The 27,678-nt window shown below is 39.9% G+C and overlaps 1 protein-coding gene across 2 annotated transcripts; it reads left to right on the top strand.

Annotated features, from left to right (window-relative positions):
* Positions 1 to 6,129: 6,129 nt before the first annotated feature.
* On the top strand, positions 6,130 to 17,436 carry C1GALT1 (core 1 synthase, glycoprotein-N-acetylgalactosamine 3-beta-galactosyltransferase 1). 2 transcript variants are annotated; one of them, XM_053999895.1, is made up of 4 exons: positions 6,130 to 6,405; positions 12,765 to 13,004; positions 14,643 to 15,310; positions 16,516 to 17,436. In XM_053999895.1, the coding sequence occupies exons 2-4, from the start codon at positions 12,782 to 12,784 to the stop codon at positions 16,723 to 16,725; spliced, it is 1,101 nt and encodes a 366-aa protein (XP_053855870.1). In that variant the 5' UTR covers positions 6,130 to 6,405; positions 12,765 to 12,781; the 3' UTR covers positions 16,726 to 17,436. The 2 variants fall into 2 exon arrangements, with proteins under 2 accessions (XP_053855870.1, XP_053855878.1); XM_053999903.1 differs by lacking the exon at positions 6,130 to 6,405 and adding an exon at positions 7,032 to 7,111.
* Positions 17,437 to 27,678: the final 10,242 nt, after the last annotated feature.

Here is a 27,678-nt window from a genome sequence, read left to right on the forward strand (position 1 = left end):
AAATGGCCATCATTTTAATAAAAGGTTATTTTGTGCCCTCCATTGTGCTGCTTTAGTCTTTTAATGTGTATTTGATGTTGTGATTTGTTTCTGGAAGACAAAAAAAACGGTTCAGTAAAATGTGCTAAAAAGGCACAATTATGTTCTCCTAAGTACAGTTAAGAACAACAGAGGAAGAATGATAACAGTTATTGGACACTACATGATTTTTTTTTAAAGAAATTTAGATGGTCTTTGGTTTATAAAAGATTAAGAAACTATTCTAAAATCTGTGAGTGTAGGAGCTCTTTCTCATCACTAGGTCGAGCTATTACCTCAAAATAAGCCATTGCCATGCTAATACTATTGTTACCAGAAACAGAGGTGTAGAACAAATACAACAAAGGTCTGCAGTGAAATAATTGGACTGGTTGATGTAACCTTTGCAGTGTAGAAAATAAATAGCTGCACTATCACACATGGTAAGAAAATTATTTCTGTAAAAGAAAAAAATTTAATAATGAAAGCAATTACGTCCCATTTTCTCACAGAAGCACACATTAAAAGAGAGTTCACTTCTCTAAGTTCACTTACTAAGACACAGTATGTCTTACTAATTGTATTAAATCACCAGCACTGAAGTCTTCAAAGGTTATATAATTATTATAGCTACTTGTGCTCACTTTTTAGTGGGAATTGATTCTGAATTCTGTACAGAAGTAAACTTCTGTTGTTGTCACTGTTGTCATATAAACAGTAAAATCTGGTGTCTCTCTTCCCAGTTCTTCCCTAGTTAGAAACTAACAACAGACTTCATAAAAATAGTTTTGTCTTTTTACATATAAAGAGACGAAAGAGAAATTTTCCTGATTCAAAAGCAAAGAAAACCAATTCTAAAGGAGCTCAATTGCAATATCCATTCAAAAGGATTAAAAGAACTAAATAGTGAATGACTGCAAAGATGAGTTAGTTCTGCATTCTAATTCTTACTGAACAATATCTCATCTCTTATTGTGGAGGCCAGATAAGAATGTGTTTTCTAGTATTAATGCCAACATTTTTATTAAGCTTTTTTTCCCGAAGAAAAGAAACCTGAGCCAACTAAAATCTTCTGTCAATTCTCATAGAAATACAATTATATAAGAATTGTACTTTATAGCAGCATTACGTTGAATCTTGTTTTAGTTAACAGCAACTCTCAGAATCTCTTTATTTTGCCAGGTACCAGATGGGCAAATGAAAGGGTCTATCTGCAAGAGTTGGCTACTCCTCAGTCTGTTCTGAAATTTATCTCTTACTAGAGTTTTTATTATCAGAGAACATATTCTTTTATTTCTACTGTAGGATTTGAGAGATAAAATATCTGCACTTGTCCTGTCTAACTTTAAGTTGTGTGCAATATGTAAAATAAATGGAATAACACTTATCTATACAAAAATATATCAGAAACAAGAATAAAGAGAGACACATATTTTTCTTAAGTGCTTAAAGGTTTACAAGGCTATTTCTACAAATAAATCAGAGCCAGAAAATAAGGTATGGGAGGCTAATTATTAATACACTCATTGGCATGATGTATGTCCCTGCCAGGTAGTATTTCCTTGAGAAAATCTCTGGGCAAGGTAATGAAGTAATGGTTGCCAAGAGTTACTTCTAAAGAACAACATGGTCAAGGATGAGATTTGGGTCCATCCAGAAGAATCCCAGCAGACTTCTTAAGCAGTCACTGGTTCTCTGTGCCTGCCCATTGTGGAGGATCTGAAACAGTACATCACGCCATGATCAATACGATCAAGTGAAGCTGATTTATTTCACAAAAAAGACTATATTTATACTGTGTTCTACTGTTCATGCGCCTTAAACTAATACATGATTGGCTAGCCCTAACTGTTCACACGTCTAATGTTAAAAGCTGATTGGATTACTTCTCCTCTTCACGCATCATGCTCTGGTCGTCTACTCAGCTCTTCCATCTTGCTTCACTCCTGGACTTGTTTACTTCTTAGCTCTTCTTTTCTTGCCCTCAAGGACACTCCGACATCGCTGATTATTCTGTTGCCATGAAGGCTGGGTTGTGCATCTATTACAAGTGCCCACTGTCCTGCAAGAAATCCTGCAAAAAATCCTCAACAGCCCATCATGTTCCACAGCACTGAAAATGAGTGTCGTTTTCTCCATTTCATGATACAAAAATCTCATTCTGATGGGCAACAACACAGCTTTCCATTTACTTTGAACTGAAAAATTGTAAAATATATCTGTCAAAGAATGGTCCCTGGCACTGTTTCATCTTTAGAAACACAGCTGTAGAGCGTTTTGAAGTGGGCTATGGGGCAGGTCTGTAAGCAGGATAGAAACATTGTGACAAGTGCTTTTCTTGCAGAGTCTCCAGAATGAGAGCCCATTACATTTTTCTGGTATTTCCAATGAAAATACAAAGATATTTAATATTTTTTATTTTGATAACAAAAAAAAAAAATCCCTTTACTTCAAACTTTTTAGAAGTGTTCTTTTGAATTTTGCATTTTTATCAGGATCCGGTGATTAATTCCACTTGAAATGTACAGCCTGAGTTTTTGGCACACACTGAATACTAATCTACACTGAATACCAATCAGTGGAAGTTCACAATGGCTTGTTTTAAGTCAATTATTTGTAGCAAGGAGATCTGGTTAGCAGGAACAGCAGTGTAGAGATTGTACAATTGTTTAAATGAAGACAGAACTTCTAACTTCATTGATCAGTAATGTGAATTATTCCACTCCTGGCAGCTCCACTATTGTTTGTGCAAGAAAAACAGTGGGTAAAGTTCCTTGTCATAACAGGATGTCAGACTTTCAGCCAGCTCGTGTTCTTATTGGTAAAAGGAAGGTGGGGTTATACACTCGTACTTCTTTATTATAGTTAGATACACTTTATCTCACACAGTAATCTTACTAGGGGAAATAATTTAGCTTTACAGCTCCTTATATGGTTCTGATTGTTCCAGGACACACCACCAAATTGATGTGTCCTGCCCAAAGTCAAGTGGGCAAAGGTGTGGTGGTAAATTGAAACTCCATTCACTTTTCTAAAGGCCTTTGTTCTGTTCAAGGAATTAGGGTTGGTATGTGTAATTCTCAAACTTGATCTGGTCCAGTGTGCCTGCAACTACAATTTGTGAGTTCATAAGTGGGCACAGAATGGATAATAGGTTTTTTAGAGAATAATGGCCTTACTAAATCTGAATGGTCAAGTTGGTGAGATCTTTTATAAATAATATTAAACAAGTAAGGCATTCAATTTAATCTGGCTGTCTGATCAAATAGGAGTGAAAAGAAAACACAAAAGTAGCTTTCAGTCAAAATACATGGAAATTACTTATATAATATATATTTTCATGATCTTGCTAATGACCTGTAAAAGCAATAAATGGCCTCAATATAAGACTATTTAAAATTAAACAAAATGTTAAAAAAAAACTTCATTCCTTAACAACCATTGGCTTGTAGAAAGCTATCTATAGAAGGCAATCAGTTTCACCACAGATATTTATTAGATACCAATTACATATTGTTTTGGTTTGAAAAGACAGGTGTTTTCTAAGGAAGGTAAGAGCCCTCTTTGAAATGGAAAATGTAAACCCCCTCCCTTTGAATTATTATAATTTTTGAAATTAAGAGGTTCTTAGGAGAGATATGGGAATAGGAATAACAGTTCTTTACTAGGAAAATTTAAAATTACATTACAAATGTAATAGTACAAACAAAAACACTGACAGAGTCAGAATACAGCTTGACACCCTGTGGGTCAGGGTGTTGGTAGCAGTCAGGTTGAATGGTGGCTGCAGTCCTGGAGTGACAGATGTGGTTCTGTTGAAGTAGTGATCCTGTAGAAGGGTGTAGTTTTCTCCTGAAGGTCAAGTGGTGGTGTAGATGGGCCTGGTCTTTCTCTGGGAATCCAGTGGAGAAGAAAGTTGCTCTTCTTGGAATTTAGTGGGGAAAGGCTGTTCCTCTGGGAATCCAGTGGAAAAGGCGGTTTCTGTTGTTCTAAATCCCAGATTATATCTAGGTAGGAATACTCCGTTCTTCTCTCTGGGCAGAGTATCTCATAATGGGATGATGTGATTTTTATCAGTCATGCAGTGACATTCAATGACTCATTAATAGAAGGTATCTCCCTGGAAGGAGGATTGGTTGTGGAAGAGATAAAGTAAACTGCCCAATTAACAGAGGATAACTACCCTACTTTTAACAGATGGTAATTAAATACACATCCAGCTAAACTTGAGACATATATTTAAATGATATGTCTGTAGTCAATGAATCGCCAAATTGCAGAGCCTCACAGCAGCTGTTGCATTTTGCTTTCTGCCTTAATTTTGTGTGAGCTTTCCTATCTAAAACCTGTGTTTCCAGACTCCCCTGCACAGAAATGGGGGAAGTTGAGAGCAGTAGCTGATCTTTGAGTGGCCTTTTATGGAAGGTCTGTACTCCTGAGTGCCTTCCAGAGGGTGTAAGCACTGAAATGCCCAGACAATTATGTCACAGAGACCTCCCTAGTGATGAGCAGAGGGATTAAGGGCCTGCTACTCTGCTTTTGCCCTGCTCAAAACAGCCGTTATGTTGAATATGGCTGGCCCTCCTAGGTAGGGGAAGGTGTATGAAAAAAGTGTAGCACTTTTGCATAAATGTATGGGCCACAGTCCTTGATAGAGCAACTCTTGTGTTGTAAGACCAGGGTTTAAAGTTCACCAGGCAAAATGGAAATCTTGTATTCAACACAGACATGCTGCATTATCTGTAATATAAAGCAGTTTGAAAACTTTGCTTAATCTATTTTGGGAATTTAAAGTATGCACTGAACATGAGATGGACAGTAATTCTATCCAAATTTGGTAGGGGTGAAAAAAAGGGAAACAAGAAGATAGATACATATTTGTTTGTTTGTTTTACAGCCTTTGCAATTGCCATTGTCTTTGTTATTGTTTATTGTTGATTTTCTTAAAGCCAATGAAACTTCTGTCCTACAAGAAGCCTGCCCTTTCTTCTGATGAAACTAGTTCAAGAAGATACTATTCACCAAGTTGCTTGTAATTTTTATTTAAAGGGTGTAGCAGAGTGGGATGGGGCAGGAATGAGAAACTATGACCCAGAGTAATGTGGGAGCTTCCTAAATTGGTACATTCAGCATCTCCTAAATGACTCAAGGCCACACTTCAAGTACTGGGTCTAGCTGTGGGTCTCTCGCTTCAGGAAAGACATTGAGGTACTGGAGCATGTCCAGAAAAAAGCAATGGAGCTGCTGAAGAGTCTGGAGAGCAAGTAATATGAGGAGCAGCAGAGGGAGCTGGGGGGTTTTAGCCTGGAGAAAAAAAAGGGTCAGGGGAGACCTTATCAGCCCCAAAGCTGCCTGAAAGGAGGTTGAAGCCAGGGGAGGGCCATGCTCTTCTCCTGGGCAACCAGTGACAGGACAAGAGGAAGTGGCCTCAAGCTGCACATGGGGAGGTTCAGATTGGACATCATGAAAAATTTCTTAATGGAAGGGATTGTTAAAGATTGGAATGGACTGCCCAGGGAGGTATGGAGTCACTGTCCCTGGAGGCGTTCAAGAAACGACTGGATGTGGCACTTAGTGCCATGGTCTAGTTGACAAGGTGGTGTTTGGTCATAGGTCAGACTCGGTGATCTTGGAGGTCTTTTCAGCCTAAATGGTTCTGTGATTCTGTGTGACCCATTGTCCAAAGAAAAAATAAAAATAGATATGAAAATGGAGATGAAAGGGCACACCCCTGGGGTGATAATTGTTTTGGGGAGACAGAAGGAAAATACACAGATCTACAACTGATGAGGGAAACCTACGGTTTGGACAGAACCCATGGACAGGCTGGAGGAAGGATGGAGAAGAAGAGCAGGAAAACCAAGAACAGTGTGTGCAGTGACCTCCATTTACAGAAACACTAATGGCCCTCAGCATGGATCAGAACTTCTCTGCACATAACTGCACCCAGTACTTAAAAAAACCACACACAAATCCCCCAAACAAATCACAACACAAACCTTCTATCTATTAACTGCAGAGCGCCATTATCTACCTAGTGCTTGCAAAATGCTATTTTTTTTTCAGTTACACTGTAATGAAAAACACCTTCCAAATCTAAAATTCCTGTTATTTAATGTTTTTTTCCTAAGAAAATCACCGACAGATAAACGTCAAGAGCTGTTGGAAAGGTAGGCAACGTTAGCACAGGGAGGTAAGAAGCGATTGCAGAGGGCTCGGTATCCTAGCAACATCCCTTGCAGTTGCCTAATGGTATTTTGGAAGAGCAGCGGCTCCAGACCGGCTGAAGTGAGGGAAATGAGGGGCTGGAGCGCAGCGGAGCTCCGCAGCCCGGCCTAAGCGCCCAGCATTGCCGCTTCCAGGCAGGACCAGGCAGGCGAGAGCGAGGTAACGCGGTGGAAGGGCGGGTGGACAGCGCTGCCCGGGCATTTCCCCGCTGGCCGTGCCCGCGCAGGCACCGCCGGAGCGCCGCGCCGCTTACCGACTGCTGGGAGCGCCGGGGAGCTGTCGCTTTACGCTCCTCAGTCCCTCCCGCGCCCTCCCCTTCCCCCCGGGACATTTTTTCCCCGTACCCCTCCAAGTCCGGGCCGAGCCACCGCGCGCTGCGGCTTCGGCCTGGGGTTCCCGCCCTCGCCCATCGCCGCACGCCGGGAGACGCGGGCGCTGCTCGCGGCCTGGCCCGGCGACGTGGCCGGGCTCCCAGCGGATGGGGAGGAAGGGGCGGATTCCCGCGGCCGCGCGGGGGGGACGCGGCGGGAGCGCCTCGCCGCTCCCGCGCCAGGAGCGCAGCGGGCGCGCGCTGCCACGCGGCGGAGCCTCCGCCGCGGCGGGAACGGGGTTAAAGCGGCGCGTGCCGGGAGGGCCCCGCCCCCAGGCCGCTCGCCGGCCAATGAGCGGGCGGCGGGGCGGCGCCGCTCCCGCGCCCGCCCCGGGGTGGCGCGCGGCACGGCGGGGCACGGCGCGGGGCGGCCGCGCGATGGGGCCGGTGGCGGCGCGTGCCGGCGGGGGCCGGGGCCTGCCCCGCGCGCGGCCAGAGGGTGCCCGCGCGCCGTCGCGCGGCTGAGCGCGCTCCGGGATCCCGGCGGCCCGAGAGGTGAGGGGGGGCGGGCCGGGCCTCGGGGGCAGCGTCCCGTCCGCGGGGGCGACGCGGAAGAAGGCGCCGAGAGTGCCTCCTCTCCGCGGGGACGGGGCGGGAGGAGGCGGCCGGGGCGCTCCGTGTCACCCCGGCGGCGAGAAGGGTGCCCGCGGCTGCAGGAACGGCAGGTGCCCGGCTGCACGCCCGGGAAGGAGAGGCGCCGGAGCAGGGGCATCCTTGGAAAAGCGCGAGTCCCTCGGAGCCCAGCGGAGGGAGCAAGGTGCCCGGGGAGCCGGGAGCCGCTGCTCCCGCCCCCGCAGCGGGGACTTCCTGGGCGGACGTTCGTAGCGAGGGCTGGGCTGGGAGAGGTCTGGGAAGCCGTGCTTCGGCCACGGGCACTTGTTGCCAAAGGACGGCGTCAGCTTTTGGAATGAGGAAGGAGGAGCCAAATCTTCTTCCAGCTCACCGGTACTGTGGATTGTTACACGTCTCGTTTCAGTGCAGTTGTTGGCCTCCTATGCCGAAGTACCTTACTCTGATGGTTTGTATTTTCTGGTAGAACAAGCAGGAATTATTGTGAAAGAAACGCTTATAAAATTAGATATTTGAAGTGGAAAGATACGATCTGTGCTTAGTCGATAGGAAACTGTAGAGGCTCACAGAAATCCTAGATGCAGACATTAGCAAATGCACAACTTGTGCATTTAGCAGCATTTCAGAAGCATATGAATATACAGAGTAACTAGCAATATATGTGACTTAAGGAAGACAAGGCATCTTTGCACAGCTAACTACTTTTTTTTTCCTACATTTTGGTCTAATTATTCTGATGTGTTGCTTGACTGGTAAGGACGTGGTGGTAGAGATCAATTTCATTGCTAATTATGCAGCTCTCAAAGGACATTTAAATTGTTTCATCATGGGGCCTCAGAGCTTCCCCCTTGATTCCTAAGTAAGAGATACAGAAAAGAATCAGCCCTGTATGTGGGTTTAACTTAATCGAATCTTAAAGTGATTATGGAATGATAGTGGGATAAACATGTTTAAAATTAGAATTATGTTCTGCATTCTGTAAATTTCAAAATCCCAGATTTGATAGTTACAGAGGTTTTTTTTTTTTGTTTGTTTTTTCGTTGTTATGTTGTTTTGGGGTTGGGGTATTTCCGCTTGTTTGTTTGGTATTTTTTTTAATGTGTTTCTGTACATGTTCATTCGAGTTTGTGTAAAAGTATTAATTTTCAAAGTGGTTGGGTTGTTTTCTTTTGGTGGTGGGGCCAAGCCCTTGCCATTTATTCATATTGCATGGTTTTCCCTTAAATTTCCATTGGCTTGTGGAAGTGATTTTAAAACCCTTATTGGAACAGCAGGGTGAGGGCAGTAATTTAGATTAACATGTTCGAAGGCTCACCAGCAGGATGCACAGAGGCACAGGCTCATCAGAGGAGTCAGCCCCTGGTTCTGTCACTGGGGAGCCACCAGCCCCATTGCCCAGGTGTGATGTGCAGCAGGAGAGGTCCCCAGGAGGGCTGTCTGGAACAGCTCACGAGATCAGGGGGGCTAACTGCCTAGAAAATATGGGTCACGTGGGATGCAAGAGAAAAGCATCTTGTGACTGCACAAAATTACGGGGTGCTCCTGGGAGGGACTAAAGGAAGGTGGTTTGAGGAGGAATAAGTATGGGAAAACAAAAGAGCCTGGTCAGTTAGAAACAAGTGGCTGGTCGGTCTGTTTGACTGTGTCCTAGGCCAGATTGCCAGAGTTTGTCCTCTTTCTCATTAAGGTGCCTTTCTAGCTATTTTGTTGGGCGAGAGGACTCTGTGCCCTATTCTTGTGTGCATACTGAGCTCTAAGTGCCAGCAACTGGAGAAGCACAGTAAGTTCTAGGGACATCTGTGTCTGGTGTGCCGGCAGCTGGAGGGACTGGAGTGAGTGAGGCCCTAAATGCCCAGCAGCTGGAGCAGGGAGCCACAGGGGTTGGTGTGTCTGCAGTGCCCGTAACGGGGGAGAGTGGAGCGCGTGGGTACAGTCTTGGCAAGGATGCCAGTGTGTAGTTGCTCGTGAGTATCACACCGGGCTAGCCAGTGAGTAGGATTAAGAGGCTTGGGAGCCAGGCTTAGAGGCAGCTGTAAGTGTGGGACAGGTACTAGTGAGATCAGAGGGTCAGCAGCTTGACAAGGAGCAGGGCTCTGGGGAGTCTGAGGATTCAGGCTTGGTTGCTGGATAGGTTGAGGGTTGAGGGTCTGACACCAGTTGCAGAGGGATCCACGTTGTGTGTATGTGTATATTCCACAGTAGCAGGCCTTTGTCCTGGGCAGCTATGGGGAGGAGCAGCATAAGGCCAGGCCATGTTTGTGTCTGCATGAACACTTGTTTTTATCTGTGCTGATCTCTGTGGTCAGCCATGTGTATATGCATCTTTGCATGCACAGCTATGGGAATACATCCTCAGCCTGGCTGGATCTGGGCACATGGAATTGCAGCAGCCTTATTGTCAGTGGGCTGCCAGGTTCAGCAGCCCCTATCACAGGAAAAATAGTTTTTCTGTAAGCTTGAAAATGTAGAAATTGTTGACTCATGAAACTTAAATTTGGAACCAAATCTTAAATGACTGTTACATTGTGATAGAGTTTGAAAATATTTGTTGTTTTGATTGATGTGAATAGGGCTACCTGCATGAATATCTAAGTACCTGTATTTATTTAAGCTTCCATGATAGAGCAGTGGAGCATAAATTAAATTCAAACCTAGCCTTTTATTGTAGGTGTTTTTTAACATAGTGTATTTTTTAACTCAAGAAGTAAAAATAGACATTTGCTTCTCTGAATGTCATAGACTCGTAGTATTGCAAAATGGTTTGAGTTGGAAGGGAGAAGGGACCTTTAAAAATCATCCAACCCCTTTTAAAGTGCAACTCCCTGCCATGAGCAGGGACACCTCACATTAGATCAGGTTGCTTGAAGCCTCATCCAACCTGTCCTTAATTGTTTTGCCTGTCTTCCCCCTGAATAAATCTGTGTGTAGAGGAGAATATCAGCAAGGAGTGGTGATGTTTATCATCTGACAACTGACCTTGCTTTTAGGCATTTTCTGATTCTTCTAGTGTAATGCTGTAGTGTTCAGTTATTTTTGCTGTCAAGTTAAATGACTCAATTTATGTGAAATATCAAGATATCATAAAAAATGAATTTTTTTCTCCTGTTTACTGTTGGAGTTTATAAACATGTGGATATACACCCACACATGTTTATAGTAACCCATTCTGTTGGTATAAAATTGATATAATGATAAGCAGATTCTTTTAGATTGAAAACTGTAGCTAGAGGCATTTTGTATCAAATATGAAGTACAGCTACTACCTGCCCTGAGAAATCCTCTTTGTGTGTGAAGTACTGCCAAATCAGCTTCTGATTTCCAATGTGATGGGTGCACTTTTTTCATTTTTCTGCACATTTAATTTTTTTCTATAGAATTCAGTTGTACATAATTTCATACTTAAATGAGCAGCAATTATTTTCAAGTTATTTTCATTTTTTTTCTCTCCTAGCAAGAGTAATTTTAACAGCTGTTGGAGCAGATAACTGAAATTCTATGGCAGAGAGACACCTAATATTGAAAAGTAGAACAGTGGAAACCTTTTTTTCTAGAAGGTGGTATAGGTACCTTGTGGGCATGCATGTGATTGTATATTTCTTTGAATATACCAAAAGAAGGCATTGTTTTATTTTGGCCATCTCCCTGTGTGTGTTGCAAATTTTGAGGGGACTTTATGGTGATAGATGGGGAAAGCAAAAACAAAAAAATAATCTTAGTACAGCAGATCCTTTGCATTGTCATAGGCTGCTTGTATGCATGGGCTTGTAGATAAAGATTTTGGGAGTTTTGCCTTTTTTTTGGGTACCTGATCAAAATACTCATGTTTTCTTCTCAATTTAGTGGTGTAAAAGACAATAGAAATAAAGCTGTAAACCATGTAATTTTTTCAAGGCCTGGGTCACAAATGATTATACAGTCAGTTTTTTACTTTGTGACATGATGTCTAAAGGCAATCACTTGTCTCTACCAAGATGTAGTACTGAATTTAGGGAAGACAATGTGCAATTAAAAAATTGCATAATGTGCTTGTTCATATTAAAGAACTACAGCTCCTTATCAACCACAGTTATAATCATATATATATATATATATATATATACCCCCTTATATGCACCCTGTACATTTCTTGATTTTTATTTTGTGCTTTGAGTTGTGGTTTCAATTTTCTTTCCTTTTTCTAGCAGTGTGGAAAGAAAACCATTACCACATGTGAGAGCTGCTTCACACTCAAACGTTCTCGATCTGCATGTGTACAGTATATCTGATGGATTTCTGAAAGTGCCAACCTAACAACATGCACACACGTGTTCCATCCTTTGCTCTCCCTTCAGGAGAGCAGAAGAACAGACAGAAAGCTGGAATTTGGAGTGTGTGTTGCTGCCTAGTGATTCATTCAGCTTGCTTGGGGACACACTGTTTCCAATGCACTGCCCAGGCAGTGAGAGGAGGGAGTGCAGGCTAAATGAGTTGTTTTGCTGGCTGCAGCTCTTCTCTGATCGATGGTTTTCATTGAAGCTCTGTGCAGTCCATAATCTTCTTTTTTGGGCTCCCTCATGAACTAAATTGGGTTCTGCTCACTGTCATTAATAATGATCCTAATGGAGGGAACATCATTGACTTGTTTGTAAGGCTCTGGCTTGAATTCAGTGTGTATTTAATAGTCAATGTTTTTGTAGTTTAGTCATGAGTTATTAGAAAATAGCTCAACTCTTTCCAAAGATCAAAAACCCTCAACAACTGAAATTGGTTTTCAAGTGTTTAATATGTTAAAATTCACACTTGTTTTTGATGCATAGCACTCCCTTTATGCAGGAATTTGGTTTAATAAAAATGGTCAGCCAAGTCCTGTATTTTTTGAGGAGCAAGGGTGTGGCTGATATGGTGTTTTTATTACTTCAGTACAGTTTTTGAAATGTAGAAGAGGCTTCAAGGCTGATGTACTTTCTTCTGTTCCCTTGAAAAATTAGTGTTTCTATATAAAAATTCAGATGTTGTCTTACTCTTTTTTGTCAAAGTCAGTCCTCAGTAATTCCTAAAAGTGTAAGGACAACTGCTCTACTTTGGGAGTAGATTTGCTTTTATAACTCTTCGAAATCTGCTTGTGATTGACATATATTAAGAATTCCTGTTATATACATGTGGCTGGAATTTTAAGAACATCTTGTGACCATTTTGTATCTTGACCTGTAGATTGCCATTGATCATCATCTTTTAGCTTCATAAAAGATTTTTAGGTATTACATTTTAAAGTTCAGTTTTGTAGGCTGAAGAGAATAAAAAAGTGTACGTATATTACAGTTTTATAAAGCTACTGCACTTCAGTGTATACATTCTTGTTTAAATGTTGTATAAATGTAATTAATATGTGTTTTATGTGCAGCCACTATCAATGGATGTACAATTTTATATTGATATTTGCATTGCTCTTGTACTTAAATTTCTGTGCAAGCCAGAGGGAGCTGAAACTGAGCTAGAACTGAGTTCTTTGCTTTCAGAGATTTAGTCCTTGATTTCTTCCTATAGTTTTAGATTTGATTTCTATGTTAAGTCTAATGTATTTTTCATTTGGTTTTGACAGTGTCTCACCTTCAGGAGATGGCCTCTTCGAAGTCTTTGGTGAACCTTCTAACCTTCACTTTTGGCTCAGCAATAGGATTTTTTGTCTGCTATCTTCTGTTTAACATTATACTAGAAGAACAGGTTAAGATCCAACCTCATGTTCTTCACAATGATCCACATGGGCAACACTCAGCAGATACTGACAACAATCAGCTGCAAGGACAAATGAATTTCAATGCAGATGTTGGACAGCATAAAGGTATTTTGTTACACCTGGCTGATTAGCAAATGTCCTCCCTTTTCATGCATTGCAAAACATTGCTTCTTCACTGCCAATAATTTATATGAATCATTTTCATTCAGTTTCCTCATGTTCAGGTTGCATCTAAACTTTTTTCTCCTGAGGTCTACTGAATGGTGGTTTTCTTTGTTTACATTTTCATTACAGTAGTAATTTTTTTTCCTTAGAGTCCAACTGTTTGTCAAACTTCGGTATCCAGACATGTCTGGAGCATTGACTTCTCAAATGAACTATTGACACCAAATGGCAGTTTTGCTAAGCAGATATCTTTGCTAGCATTGTAGATGTGGCTGGGTTGCTTTTTACCCTTAAGAAGCTAATTTTGGACCACTTCTAACTTTTGATCTAGCCTCTAAGATAAAGCTAAAATAAAATTTTTTAAAAATTGCTTTTTGGTATGATTAGTAAAACACAGAATTGAAGCAGGGGTGCAAAGGGAATCAATGTGGGCATGATTTGCTAAGCTGATTAAACAATAGTCCAGTCACAGATTGCTGTTTGCAGTCAAAACCAGAGAAATTCTCTTGTACTCTGTTTTTTTCTTTCTAGAGAAGGTAGACCCATCCAATACTTCAGGAATACTTTTACACTTGATATATTTCATTAAATGAGTTCATTCTAAATCCCAAATACAGAGAATATTTGAGTAGGGACAGCTTGGATGAGAAAAATTGCACTGCAATACATTTGCTGAAGACGTTAGTAAGTAACTTGTTATTTAGACATATTTAGACTCCAAACGTAAGATGAGTGTGTGAGTGTTTTGCATGTAGTCGTAGAACTTCGTTAGAGAAATCTGATCTATAGTTGCATAAACTGTAAGCAGGAATATATTAGTACCAATTACGCAGATTTTACTGTCCATTAAATATTCTTTTACATGAGTTAAAATCTTTCTGTATGTATCAAGTGAAAATGTTTCTTTGAGAGCAATGAATGCTTTGAAAAACATTGTTTCACACCTCTGATAACTGTCTTTATTCTGCTGGATTGGTGCAAATAAAAATGTTATCAACAGTAACAGTAGTTTCATAGTATCCTAAATTACTTAATCTGATAAATTATTTCTGGTTTACCATTTGCTTTATTATTAAAACTTATTTTGCTGGTTTAGAAATATTCATTAGGCTTTGTTAGTTAACATGAACATATATAAAAGAGCTTATTAGCTTTTTGACCTTTCTGTGTTGTAATAATTAAGTTGTATTCATTGTGAATGGCAAAAATACGGTTTTAAAATTTTCATTAATCTTCCAAGACCATAAAGAGGTTGCCTCTGAGCAGTTTTTATGTAGAAATCAAGGTTTGCTAAAGCCACACTTTCATGAACAGACACCCATTTTGATATGACTCTTACACTCTCCTTTATCTTGTGAAATTGAAATAGCTTTAAGAATTTTAATCTTTGAGAGTCTTGTTTATTTCCTTCCAGAATCTAGCATGGAGTTCATTAATTGGTACATTTGGAAGCAAAAGCCTCTTTTCTGTCTGCATGTCTTTTCTATCTAGAAACAGTATCTGAGGAGGGAGGAGGTTGCTGTTAGTTTGTTTGGCAATCATGTCTAATATTGTTTTACAACTTTCCTCTTTTTTTAGATGAGGATAAAAATATTGCAGAAGGACTGTATCACAAGGTGAAAATACTGTGTTGGGTCATGACTGGACCTCAAAATCTAGAAAAGAAAGCCAAGCATGTTAAGGCCACTTGGGCTCAACGCTGTAATAAAGTGCTTTTTATGAGCTCTGAGGAAAATAAAGACTTCCCAGCTGTGGGCCTAGAAACCAAAGAAGGCAGAGACCAACTCTACTGGAAGACTATTAAAGCTTTCCAATATGTATATGACCATTATTTTGATGATGCTGATTGGTTTATGAAAGCAGATGATGATACATATGTTATATTGGACAATTTGAGATGGCTTCTTTCAAAATATAGTCCTGAACAACCAATATACTTTGGAAGAAGGTTTAAGCCTTATGTGAAGCAGGGCTACATGAGTGGAGGAGCAGGGTATGTTCTGAGCAAAGAAGCTCTGAAGAGATTTGTTGCTGCATTTAAAACGAACAAATGCACTCACAGTTCCTCTGTTGAAGATCTGGCACTAGGAAAATGCATGGAGATCATCAATGTGGAAGCAGGAGATTCTAGGGATACAAGTGGTAGAGAAACCTTTCATCCATTTGTTCCAGAACATCACTTAATCAGAGGATACCTACCAAAAACATTCTGGTACTGGAATTACAATTACTATCCTGCTGTAGAGGTAAGTCCTGAGGAACCCGGTATCCATTTTGTCAAGTGCATCTTATGATGTGTGTGAGCATGTGATGTGTGAATTAGAATTAGGTGGAAGAATTCAAAAACAGGATTTGGAATTTTTTACATATTAAGGCTGAAAAAGAGTCTGGTTCTTCAGTAGATTTTTTTTTTTTAATTGTAAAGCAGCAGTCTGTTTTTATACTTGTATTCAGCAGCTAAAGCTGTATGATACTGTAAACCAGCTGTATGATACTGTATTTAGTGTGTCAGGAGGCAGCAGCTTTAGCTACGGCTGCAGTGCATGGGTGGCTGAGCTGTGGACAGCTCCATCTGTAACTGATTCAGAATGGAAATTGCCTGTGTGGTCCTGTCCTGTCATACCTGTGCTTGGATAGAGACTACTTCATCTGAAGTCAAGCTATATAGATCAAACTTCATAAGTATTGAAAGAATGACAGTTACAAAGCAATTTTTCTCTTTGGTGTCCTTAAATATTTAATCTTAGTTCCAGTTGGATTTGAAATATTAGCAACTCTGCGATTAAAGCTGCTGAAAAAAGAAACCCCAAAACTGTGCTCCAGGAAAGTGTTCTCAAATTTGAGCTACAAAATATAAGTTGTGACAAATGTGTTAACAATGATCCTGTAGCTCTTAATAATGTAAATGAAATCAAGACATTTAAAACAAAATTCTGCAGTTACTTGTAACAACTTTTTATCAGTAGGAAGTTAGATTCTGACAATACTGCCGAACTGTATAATATGTCAACACAAACAGGTGCAGGTACAGACACATTTTGCTTATACATTCTGTCTGGATGCTGACATAAGTAACAGGCATTTATTGTTTCATATATAAATGTTACTCATTTATGCCTGCTTGCTGCTTCTTGGTGCTGTTTAAACACCAGCATCAAAAATTAAGTATGGAAAAGCAGAAAATCTCTGACGTTAATTAGGGCATCTAGTTTTTTCACTGGCTTGATCACAGAAGCAAGAGACTTTGTCAGCTTCATTTTGGAAAGATGCCTTGGCAGATATGTCTGGTACATTTTGCTTGCCTAACATTAACCTTTGAAGTATATGTATGACTGATAGTAGTGAATTTCTTACCATTAAATCAAATATTTCTTTGAATTCTCCCCAGATCTTTAATCCAGGGCATGCTTTGTAATTCTTGCTGATTGTTTTGCTTTGTTTTGTGTTTCAGGGTCCTGGATGCTGCTCTGATCTAGCTGTTTCATTCCACTATGTTGACTCTGTGACTATGTATCATTTGGAATATTTGATTTATCATCTTCGTCCATATGGGTATTTGTATAGGTACAATCCTGATTTGTCAAAGAATTCAGAAGAGCAGAGCAAAAATGAAGCACTGGAGAATAATCAAAAGCTAAAGCAAAAAACTTCTGAGAGCTAACTGGATTTGAAAAAAACCAAAAAGAAGCCAGTACAATGAGTAAGAGTTTCCTCAAACTTGTGCATGAAGCTTGTGGACTGAAATCACTCCTGGCAATTTTTACTTCAGAAATCAAGTTGTCACTGTGCATACAATAGAGTCTGGTGTTGGCTCTGACTGCTTGGGATAGTGTGACCTTGCAGCGCTGCCCACGAAGATTTGGGGCCCTAAAGCTGTGAAATTGGAGGTTGCTCTGGTACAATAATATTTGGGAGAGTTTGTATGAAAACTGTAAGTGGACTGGTTCACAGATGATCGTACCCTATTTCTGTTCCTTTTTCTGTTCTCCTCCTCTATTTCCTTTCCATTAAGTCAGTTCTAATATTAGAAATTGGATGCTGCCCAGTCAAACACATCAAAATGGCTTTCTGAAGTATTCTCAACATCTTGAAGTTACTTTGTGTACCTTGCCCTAAAAGTAAGGCAGAGACACAGAATTAGATTCTCCAATCTGCTTTGCCTTAACAATAGAGTGGCAGAATTTCACCCATAAGATTAATCTGAATTGTTTCAGAAACAGAATTCACTGCTATGAATTACTTATAAAGTTTTAAATTCTGTTGTGCAAAACAATATGAAGTTCTGGGGAGGAATACTCTTCTGGAGAGTAATCAGAAACAGTTACTGTTTAAATTACATTGCTGAGGTCATACAAGCTGCTTACATATTTGCCTGTGGCTTTTTTTTTTTTTTTTTTTTTTTTTTTGTTTTGTTTTTTTGTTTGTTTTTTTTTTTTTTTTTTTTTTTTTGTTTTATTAACTTATCCTTTTGGTTGAATGGATATAAAGATTTGTCTTAGCATTTCTCAGCCTAAGGTAGATGCTTTTGAAAACAGAAGTCTGTCTTCCATCCCACCTGCCACATAAACTAGGAAGACTAGTCTTAGTGAAGTTGCATTGTAACTTGGTTTCAGCCACTATTATAATTAGTTTGTTTCCATTTTAGTTTTCACTAGAGGTTAAAATTTTCAGATACAGAAATGTCCTATTTTAAAACTGCACTAAAGCAAGTTTATTTGGTTGAAGTACTTAATTTCACTTTTCTGAACATTTTTTTCTTCCACTTTAAATCTTTTTTCTGTATCTGCTTCTTATTACCTTTTTTCAGCACAAAGGGTTAAATGATCTTTTTTTCACTGTTTTTGAAGCTGAACTGTGTAGTTATTCAGGTGAGCAAGCCTGAATGCAGGAATCTCTCAAAGTGCATTAACTTTCTCCACTACTTCATAAGTATCTCTGCCTTTTAACTGGAAACACTTTCTTGGTGTGGGACAAAATAGGTGTTTTAATTACTGATTTTTTTTCAGAGGTCGAATATATGTTTTATAGAGTTAATATGAAACTTTCTGGTTTTCTCCTTTTCAAATTGAGTGAATAGCAGTATGGGGAATGGGATTAAGTGTGACATGTAGTGTTTTATTCCACAGCTGAACAGAAGTTTCTTCATCTTTTTGTTATTTTTCACCTTCATCATATTGATGAATTTGGACATAACCTAATTACCTCCAGTCTTGGTTTTGAAAAGGGCACATAGTGGTAGCAGGATGTTCCTGGAAGATGATGTTACCATAAGGTACTGGAATCATTTTTTTCCAAAGGTAGTTCTAGTACAGATTGGAGTTCTTTCTGTTGTCCAGCAGTAAAGTTATTACTTTCTTTCTAACCATTGCTCTGCAGCACAATGGTAATTACTGAAACAGCTCATGGTGTTGAAATGCTGCATACATCTCCTCTGCCTGAATGTAGGGAGAGTTCATCTATGGAGTATTGGTTAAATAGTTCCTGCAGGGTTAAATCTGTTGGTCTTTATGAGCAGCACTGTTCTGAAGTACTGATAGGGACACGAGCTTTATTTTATGTTAATTGACTTAAGTAGAACTTTATAACTGCATTGGTTTAAGAAAGAAAAAATTCTCCAGTTTGCTGTAGTCAGAGGGATGCTTGTCCAGAGGACAATGGATGTTAACATGCTGAAAGGTGCTTCCTTTTGTCAGCTAAATGTTTATCCCACATGCAGCACAAACCAATCGTATTGTAAAATCCATATGGAATTGATAACTCCAATGGCATTGTTCAAACAAGCAGTTAAAATATTCAGGAATACTTATGGAAGTTACAAAATGAAATTGAGATCCCAACCTAATCTCTTTGTAAATTCAGCCCATGTAAAAGATCTGTTGAGCTGCTGTACAGTTCCTTTATTTCTGCTTTCTTCTTCAGTTCATCCATGGGGATTTAAAGATTTTCTACCACAACAGGCAGAACTAATCCTGCATATTTTCTGCAGATTTGTGTTGTATGTTTGCCCTGTGCTGTCCTGTGAAGTATTTCCTCTTCATGTTCCTTACTGTCCTGACTATCCTGTCTCTGGCTTTCCAGTTTCATCCAGCATAAGTCTCAGGTGGACAGGAGGAAGAAGGATATTTGAGCTTCACACAGGTTATTTGCTGGGATAACAAGGTAAACCAGATCACTGCTGAGGGTGAGGCTGTTTCTCAGCAGCAGTTCTAGTTCTTATTGGCTGCCCAGCTGAGGCTTGTGGGTTTAGCAGAGCAGAGTGGGAATATCCCCTTCCACAAAATGTGCAGGACCACAGAGAGACTGGAAAAGTAAAGGAGCAAGTTCCCTTTCTGAAGGGAATAAGGCTAAGGACATCCTACCTTGTGATAAATGGGTGGCCTGTCTGGAGAAATAAGTAGCCTTTTCTCCAAATGTCAGTTCTTTGTTTTAAAGTGTCCTTGTGCATAGGCCTCTGAATCTATTTCTTTTGCCTTTATAACAGCACTGCAAAGAATTATTTTTTGTTCCAGACAAGCTAGAAAAGTATCAGGTTTTACATTCTGTGATTATAACAGAGACCTGTTGTTCTCTGTTGAATTGTATTGCCATAACCATGAGCTGATACCTCTGAAATAATTGGTTTCTATCTCACTGCCTTCAGAAGCCTCAGCGGACAAGGTTGGAATGTGAACAGTATAATTTTCACATACAATATTACACTAATATTAGTAGTCTGCTATTTCACTCTCAGGTCTTTGTGCTTTGAGAAAGTATTTATTGGGTTTGAGAATTTTTGCAGCCCGAGGAGACTGTATTTCAGATGGAGAGACTTCCTGAGACACAACAACATGGGCTTACTTAGGCCATGCAGATTATTTCTCTGTGGTTTGATTTCTGAAAGAGGTTTCTTAATTTTATAAAACCTAAAAGCTTTCACTGGCACCATAGTGATTTAAATTACCCATGTAAAAATTTTGAACTATTTTCTTGAAATTACTAGGCAGTGGATGTGGGAGTGTCCCCAAGTGTGACAGAGTAACATTTTAACCTTGTGGTTAAATGTGATTTCACTTCAGAAAGATTGACAATGGCAAGAAGTTACTTTCTGATCACTAGTCTTAATCAGAGTATTAATCTTTGTTTGCAGAAAAAAGACCAGTTTTAATCTTCTTTCACTCCCAAATAATTTTTGCAGTCTGTATTTATGTTATTTAAGAGGTTACATGTTGGTGATGTTTATACCATCCCTCATTTTGTGGAAGCTCTTTTCACAGTACTTTTGCCTTTAAGGACACTTTGTTTTGCTTTGGTGGGTGTGTTTATTAAAAATCACTTTTTCTTCAGCTATTACCATTTGATCTGTTCTGCTTGCAGAAGTATGAATGTCAGTATTTGAGTAGCAGATAGACCTCCTATAAATGCTTTGTTATCTGAGCAGGGTGTTTTGTCTTTGTATGACAGAAAAGTGTGGGTTATTTCTCTGCTGTACCTATTACTGATGCTGATAGTGCACGCACAGATAAAAATAGAGCCCTCAATACAGGACCACTGGGAAAGGCAGTTTTTGTCCTTTGTCTGTCAAGAAATCTTCTGTGGAACTCCAAACGTGTAATTTGCTTTGTTTTACCATATTGTATTTAAAATACTCCACAAATGTTATTAATAGTGTAAAAGAATTGAATATTGCTGCTGGACAGTATGCTCCACTTAAAACCTGTGAATGTCACTTTGCAATTATAGGTAGTTGTGTTCCTAATGCCAGATAAAACTTGGTGATTTGTCTGGAATGGTCACCATAAGGATTTGTTTCTTAAATACCGTCTTTGAAGTGCCTTTGACCAATTTTTAGCATCAAAATTAAGTTGAGAATTGAATAAATAAAATAAATTATCTCATACACAGTTCATGTCTGTCTTCATTTATGCCTTCTGCATGCTAATGGTGTTGCATAGCATCACAGTTTAGTCTAATAAAAATATTCTTACTTTTTCTCTAGGGTGGGTACAGGAAATTCAAAAAGCTTTTCTCACTTGTTATGATTCTATGATTCTATATTTATGCTATTAACAAAACAGTAAGCTACTCAGATAACAAAGATAGTAGATTTTTTTAAGTGTGAAATTATTAAGTGCTAGTACCAGATTCATATAAGCAGGCAGCTGTTTCTGCATTGTCCTGATTCTTCAGTGTCTCCATATTATTACAGATTCCTTAGTGAACTGACTACAAATGATACCTCAGAAATAAAGCAAAACTGTCTAAAATTAACCATCTTGTTTAAAAAAAAAAAGGATTTAGTCTTTCAGTGAACCTCTTTCTGAAAAAAAAGATTTTTTAAGTTAAAACTTTAAAAGTTGTGCTTTCTAACCTAAATGTTTGTGTAGAACAGCATTCAGCAGTAGAAGTGCTGGCACATGGACAGCTGGGAGGTGTCTTTACATCTGGAACTCTGATTGTTGGAGGAGGTGTTGGCAGAAGCACAGTACAGCTGTGTGTCATTACCTTAAGTACTGTAATAGACCCTGCTAATACTATTAACCTGGATTAATTAACTGTTTCATTTGAAAGTGCAGGAAAAGGGTGACAACCAGTTTAACTGAGCTCAAAAGCTGGGATATTTAAGGGAACAAGAGCCAATTGAACAGACCATAAAAGCTCCTGTCAAGTTTTAGGCGAAGGTTATGCTTTTATGTGGTGGTTGGTGCTGCTGTAACTTACAAATTGTCAGGATCAGACTGCATCCAGCACATTGCAGGGCAATGCAAATGCTGGACCAAAGCAAAAGCTACAGCTGCGACACTGGAGAAAAGCTGTTTCATAAGTGTGGGTTTGCTTTGCTTGCTTTTTTGTTTTTTTTTTTTTTTTAATATTAATATATAACAGACTCACCCATTTGATTACCAGAAGTTGTAGGCACAGTGAAATGTCCATAAATGACGGTAAGCTCTCACAGCCAGCTCACAGAAAGCTTCCCTTGCTCAAGGGAATTTTCCTAGAGCTCTTCTCTGTGCACTAGAGCCAACTAGAAAGTATGTAAACATTTTACACCCAGGAACTGCTAAGTTTGTTCTAAGCTGCAGGGAAGATAAGCCTCTTATGAGCAATACGCTCATTCCAGCACTTGCTGCTGAATGTTTAGCAGCCTTTCATCTTTTCTGACAAGGTTTCACCTTAATGAAGCCCTTCCGTGGGTTCCTGAAACTGGGTGGTGAGGAGCTTTTTCTGACTTATATGAGGAGTAAGTGAGAAAATCAAAGCTCTGCAGTGAACATTTTCATTGTTACACATGTGTAGAAATTTAAGACAGACCTGGGAAAACAGATGGATCGTGGGATCTCATTTCTAGGTTAGGGTGTTATTTGGCATTTTTAAAGCAAAAGTGGCTATTTAATTCAGAAATGTAGCCTGAGGTCTTCATTTTTTTCAGCTTTCTAATACATAGTCCTTCAAAACTTCTTAAAATGCCAATAAAATTAAACTGTAAAGATGTTTTGTCACTGGTTAGTAAAAAGAATGTTGGAGGGAGGCTAATTCTGTATTTGTTTTTGTTAACACTGGAATTTGGACCCAATGTGGTTTAGAGCTGTGCCCCACACACTCTCCTTTTAATTCTTCTCTTCAGACTTCTTCAGCCCTCTGTTCTATTGTGTATAATACTCCTCCTTTGTTGCAATACTACAAGACAAGTACAGTCCCTTTTTTCCTTCCTCCCCCAAAAAATGTTCTTCTCTAAGCTTTCTTTTATTTAGGAAGGTTGAAGCCTTGAGTTCTGGAGTCTGTACTGTACTGACCAAAGCATCATCCAGTTCTGTGTTACACACCTGTGAGGATAAGAAAGTGTCAATTCTTTCGCCATAGCTTAGGTGTTCCCTTCTTTGAGGTGTGATTTGTCTTTCAAACATTCCCATCTTTTCCCCTTCTTTTTTCTGTCAATGGTTGTCCCACTTGATCTGCAAAGTGCTGTTTGAGGAGTACATGGTACCAGCGGGAGCTGAAGGCCGTGTATGATCACACAGACAGACCTGTCTGCAGTAAACTGCAGCTGACTTACAGCAGGTCTTAAAGTCAGCCTAAAGCAAATCGCTTCCAAAGCTAGACTTGGAACCAGGTTTTATCACTTAGTGCTTAAAATACTTCTCAGTTTGGTAGGATGGACAGGTAGCCTGGCTGGAGATTCCAGCAGTTGTGCTAAAGAAGCATGAAAAATCTTTCCCTTGGGAAGAGGGAATTATTAGTGGCAATGTTATCTGGAAAGGAACGCGAGCTTTCCAGCTCTCTTCTGAGTGTTGCTGAAGTCACTATCATATTTTTCACTTTTGCACAGAGGTGAACAGTCTTAGAAAGATGACTACATGGCAATAGTTCCAAATTCATATCTGAATAGAGATGGGAGTTTCATGGGAGTGTTTGTTACATCAAAAGTTGATGTGAGCACCTTACTTATTTCATGTAAACTCTGCTTTACTTGAGTAGGTATTGAGTAGGTACTGTAAGTTTGCAGTACTGTTCTTCAGTTATACAACACCGAACTGTGATGTCTGTGAACCCACCATTTTGGCATCTTGAAGTCAAAAAGGCTGGTTTGCTTCTTCGAATTTCTAACGTGGCTTCAAGCAATTCCTCGGCACCTTCTCATTCCCCTCCTAGGATAAAATTCTAAGTGACTGCAAGGAAAGGAGCTTTGTCAATAGCTTCAGTCACCTAAAGAACCGTATCAGCTTCCTCGTGCTGCTACTTCCCAGTTCCACCCTATGCTTTCAGTGTTCCCCAACAGAGCTGGATCTCGCATGGTCTCAGGGAGTCAAGGTTTTGACTCTTCCTCCACTGTCAAAGAACTGATAAAAAAGACTTAGGAATCAATGTGCATTAGTACCATGCACCTTTAAAACCTTGGACTATGATTTTTGTTGAGTTTTTTCTTTCACTCTCTAACATGAATTCTTAACTGGGAATCACTCAAATGTTGTGCTATTAAGTGCTGGCTTCCTGCTTCCTGCCCCTGGAGATGGAGAGCATAAGATTTAACATAAATGTTAACTTAGGGCCAAGTGAGTACTTGGCAGAAATCAAAACAAATAGATATGTCTTTAATTAAATCCTTTTTAATGCATGTTTTATTCAATCTAGTTACTCTAAATATGGGAGTACTGTTGAATGTCTGTTCTCTGACTATTTCTAAAGTGGAAGATGTGGCTGTAAACTGGAGCCTATATCCTTCCTAGATTTGTAATCCAGATGAGCACTCTGCAGGGATTAATCCTAAATCAAATGAAAATCACACCTGAGGGTCTGAAATTTTTCCTGGCACAGGAGAATGCTTCACCAGCATTTGACCATTTAGCATTGAAAACAGCAGGTTTCACATATTCCACTGTAGGATCTGTTGAAATCATAGCTGAAATATGGTAAATGTTTCAAGGACAGGTAGGGTAATCATGTCTAAACCAAATTTTCAAACATCATTTACAAAAGCAAACTGCTGTTCAGAAGCTGGCAATGTTTCCCTGGGGACAATGAAGCCTTTGTTCCTATTCCTGACCAATGTTACTCAGGGTTTTTTTTTGCAGAGAGTAGGCGGTGTCTGTTTACCCAGATTAAAACATAATTTGTCAGTCTAATCAACAGCATCCTGCTTTCAAACTATTTCCTTGTCGGCCAGCTTGGGCTCTATGCACTTTATTGTTGCCAGCTTCCAAAGCTGCATTTCATATATCTTGTTCAGATTCATTCAAGGAAATATTTCCCAAAAGACATTGGACATGTCTTCTTTTTGGGTAAGCTTCATGACGTCTAAATGCAGAAATTGTCTTATCAAACATAGAAGTTGTCTTCCCAAATGTAGATCTGAATATGCACAAATTGGTACTGTTCCCAGTGTGAGAAGTCTCATGCATCAGCTCTATCTTCTTGCTATAAAACTATACAAAAGTAACATTTTAGTCTCATTAGTAATTGTACAACTACTAGTACTTTCTCCAGGAGAATAAGTTAGATTCATAGGGCCTTGATTATTTAATATAAACCTATTGTAATTGCACAAAATTCCCAGTTGTACCAGTCCATGTGTTGGCCAGCACTTCTTGTTCAAGACGTGTCAGCAATACCAACTGAGAACCAGAGCCTTACAGATGTGTGTGGTGGCTCTCTGGTTTGATCTGGTCTTTGCAGCAAACAGTTTCAGTGTTGCTGAATTATTTTTGTTTGTTTCATTTTGTGAGTCACAGTTGTAGATTTTACGTATATTTTAAAAGCAAAAACTTTCTGAAAGATCCATAGGTACTGGTGGTGAGCTGAACTCCCTGAACTCCCAGTCCTTGTGAGCCTCAAATAAGAGGGAGTATGAGTTTCTCTTACATGTAGCATCTAGGAATTTTATTCCTCACATCAGGGCAAAATGAGGAAACTATTACAAATGTTTAACAGTATGAAAAAAAAAAACAAACATGAAAGAATGGTTGGAAAAAATGTGCTGTGTCCTATTAGCCACACATATTTGTGGGCTAGATGTCTGGGCCCAGGAGAGACTGCGAAAGCTGTTGCAGCATATAAATGAACCAAAAACATTAGGAGGTTTCCTATGGCTTTTGCAGTTAAGCAAAGGTTAATTACATAGTTCAGCTGGACCATGTAGTCCTTTGACTTTTAAATATATAATTTTGTATGCAGGAGTATTGTTTCCTAAGATGAGCTTAAGGTAAGAAAATGCTGGTATGAGGAATGTGCATGTCCCATGCTAGTTATCAGTAGTAGTGGAGTGATTCTAAAATAACTGAAGAGAGGACAATCCCCTTTGATTTTACCCTTTTGTAATGTGCTTGGATGGCTGAACTCCAAAATGTTTCAGCAGGAGCACCTCATCAAGGGAACACCTTCACAGTGAGTTTTCTGCACAGCTTCTTGCTCCCTGCTGCCAGTCAGCACGTTCTGTATTTAATACCTGCCTGACCCCTCCCCCTGCCTGCCCTCGGGAGCTTTGGACTATTCAAGAGGGTCAGGTTTGAGGATGAGACTCACTTCCCTGGGATATTTGCTTGTGTGCAGGAGTATAGAAGCTTGAGTAATGCAACCTGACCTTGTAGTTGACTCTCCTTTGAGAGGGAATCCTGAATGGACCGGATGATTCCTGTGGTCTTTTCCTACCTGGATTATCCTACTATCCTAAAAATGTCTTGTCAGCTTTGCACATGTTTTGCACCTCCATGTTTTACTTTCAGGTCCTTCATGTCTTTTCTTGTTAGTCCCTGCTGCTGCTTTGCATTCAGCTCCCTTCTGCAGCCCACAGAGCCCCTGCCTGACCATCAGCAGTGCTGGATCGTGCCTATCTCACCCTTTGAGTCTTCATGATCTCCCTTTCCTTCCAGAGCAACAGTGGTATTGTGGAAGTTCTGCTTATTATTCTGAGTAGCACTACACTAAACATCTCTTTATAGTCCTGTATTATAGAAGCATGGTTAAACTATCTTTTGTGTCTGTGCCATTTCCATCATGTGGGAAAGGATTTGTTTGGTTAGATTGCATGACTAACTACAGGATGAGTTTGCCCTCCTTCCAGTGTTGTGTCCTGGTTTATGGGTCTAAAAGTCCTTTGCTCTGTCCCTGTACAATCACCATGCCTATTGCTTGCTGAATGATGATGATCTTGCATTTCCTTGGGTAACCCTGGTATTGGCACAGTTCCTTTTTCTGTTACAAAAGCTTCTAATGTCTGACAGCCAGGAGGTAGCTGCTGTTAAAAATGATGATTATAGGCAATGTGAAAACAGGATCCATAATGTTTTTTTAAGTAATAAAGTGGGGCCAGTGCTGCTTGTAGCACCTGTGCATAACTTAAGCCCAGTGTTTACGAATTATTTGCAATTCTTAAAAAGCGCATGTATAAAGACGAGGAAGCAAATGTAACAAGGCAGGAAACACTTTCTCTTGATGTTCAGTTCAGCATTATGCAATATTTAGCATTTCACTGCTGTTTCACAAATACATCTGCTCAGTATTAGAGCAGGAAGCAAGCTAGTTAAAGAAAGCACGGTTAAATACAGCCAGCATACAAAAACTGTATGTTGAGACCCACAGGAAGAAATGTCCAAATAAATGCTTGCTACCCTGTGGTAACCAGCTGGCAAGTAGACTGCCTGAGAGGAGGTGGAGATCACAGATTAACAGAATATCCTGAGTTGGCAGAGATCCACAAGGATCAAAGTCCAACTCCAACAAAGTCCCAGCCATCCCCTGGGTGAAGAAACTTTTCCTAATATCCAATCTAAACCTCCCCTGACACAACTTCAGGCCACTTCCTTGGGTGCTGTCACTGGTCACCGCAGAGAAGATCAGTGTCTACCCCTTCTTTGCACCTCACAAAGAAGCTGGAGGCCAAGGAGTACTACTAGCATGTCACGAGTGTGAAAAGTCAACATACACTGAGGGTAAAAATGACCTGATGTGAGTGTTTGAATGAATTTTATATCACAAATAACTTCCAGATCTGATAATAATGCTGCCCTCTCCCATTGTAGCTGTGTGATTAAGAGGTAGTGCTGGAGTGGGTTCCCATTACAGAACAAGATGCTACAGAAAAAAGTCTAAGATAAATAAAAGTAAAAATATTTCCCTATGCAAAATATACCAATTAAAAAGAAAA

This window comes from Vidua macroura, chromosome 1 (genome assembly GCF_024509145.1).
Source record: "Vidua macroura isolate BioBank_ID:100142 chromosome 1, ASM2450914v1, whole genome shotgun sequence".
Classification (NCBI taxonomy): domain Eukaryota; kingdom Metazoa; phylum Chordata; class Aves; order Passeriformes; family Viduidae; genus Vidua; species Vidua macroura.

Coding starts and splice junctions, on each gene's coding strand:
- C1GALT1 (XM_053999895.1), top strand. CDS start 12,782: ATGGCCTCTTCGAAGTCTTTGGTGAACCTTCTAACCTTCACTTTTGGC. Junction 13,005..14,642: donor AGATGTTGGACAGCATAAAG/GTATTTTGTTAC, acceptor CTCTTTTTTTAG/ATGAGGATAAAAATATTGCA. Junction 15,311..16,515: donor ATTACTATCCTGCTGTAGAG/GTAAGTCCTGAG, acceptor TTTGTGTTTCAG/GGTCCTGGATGCTGCTCTGA.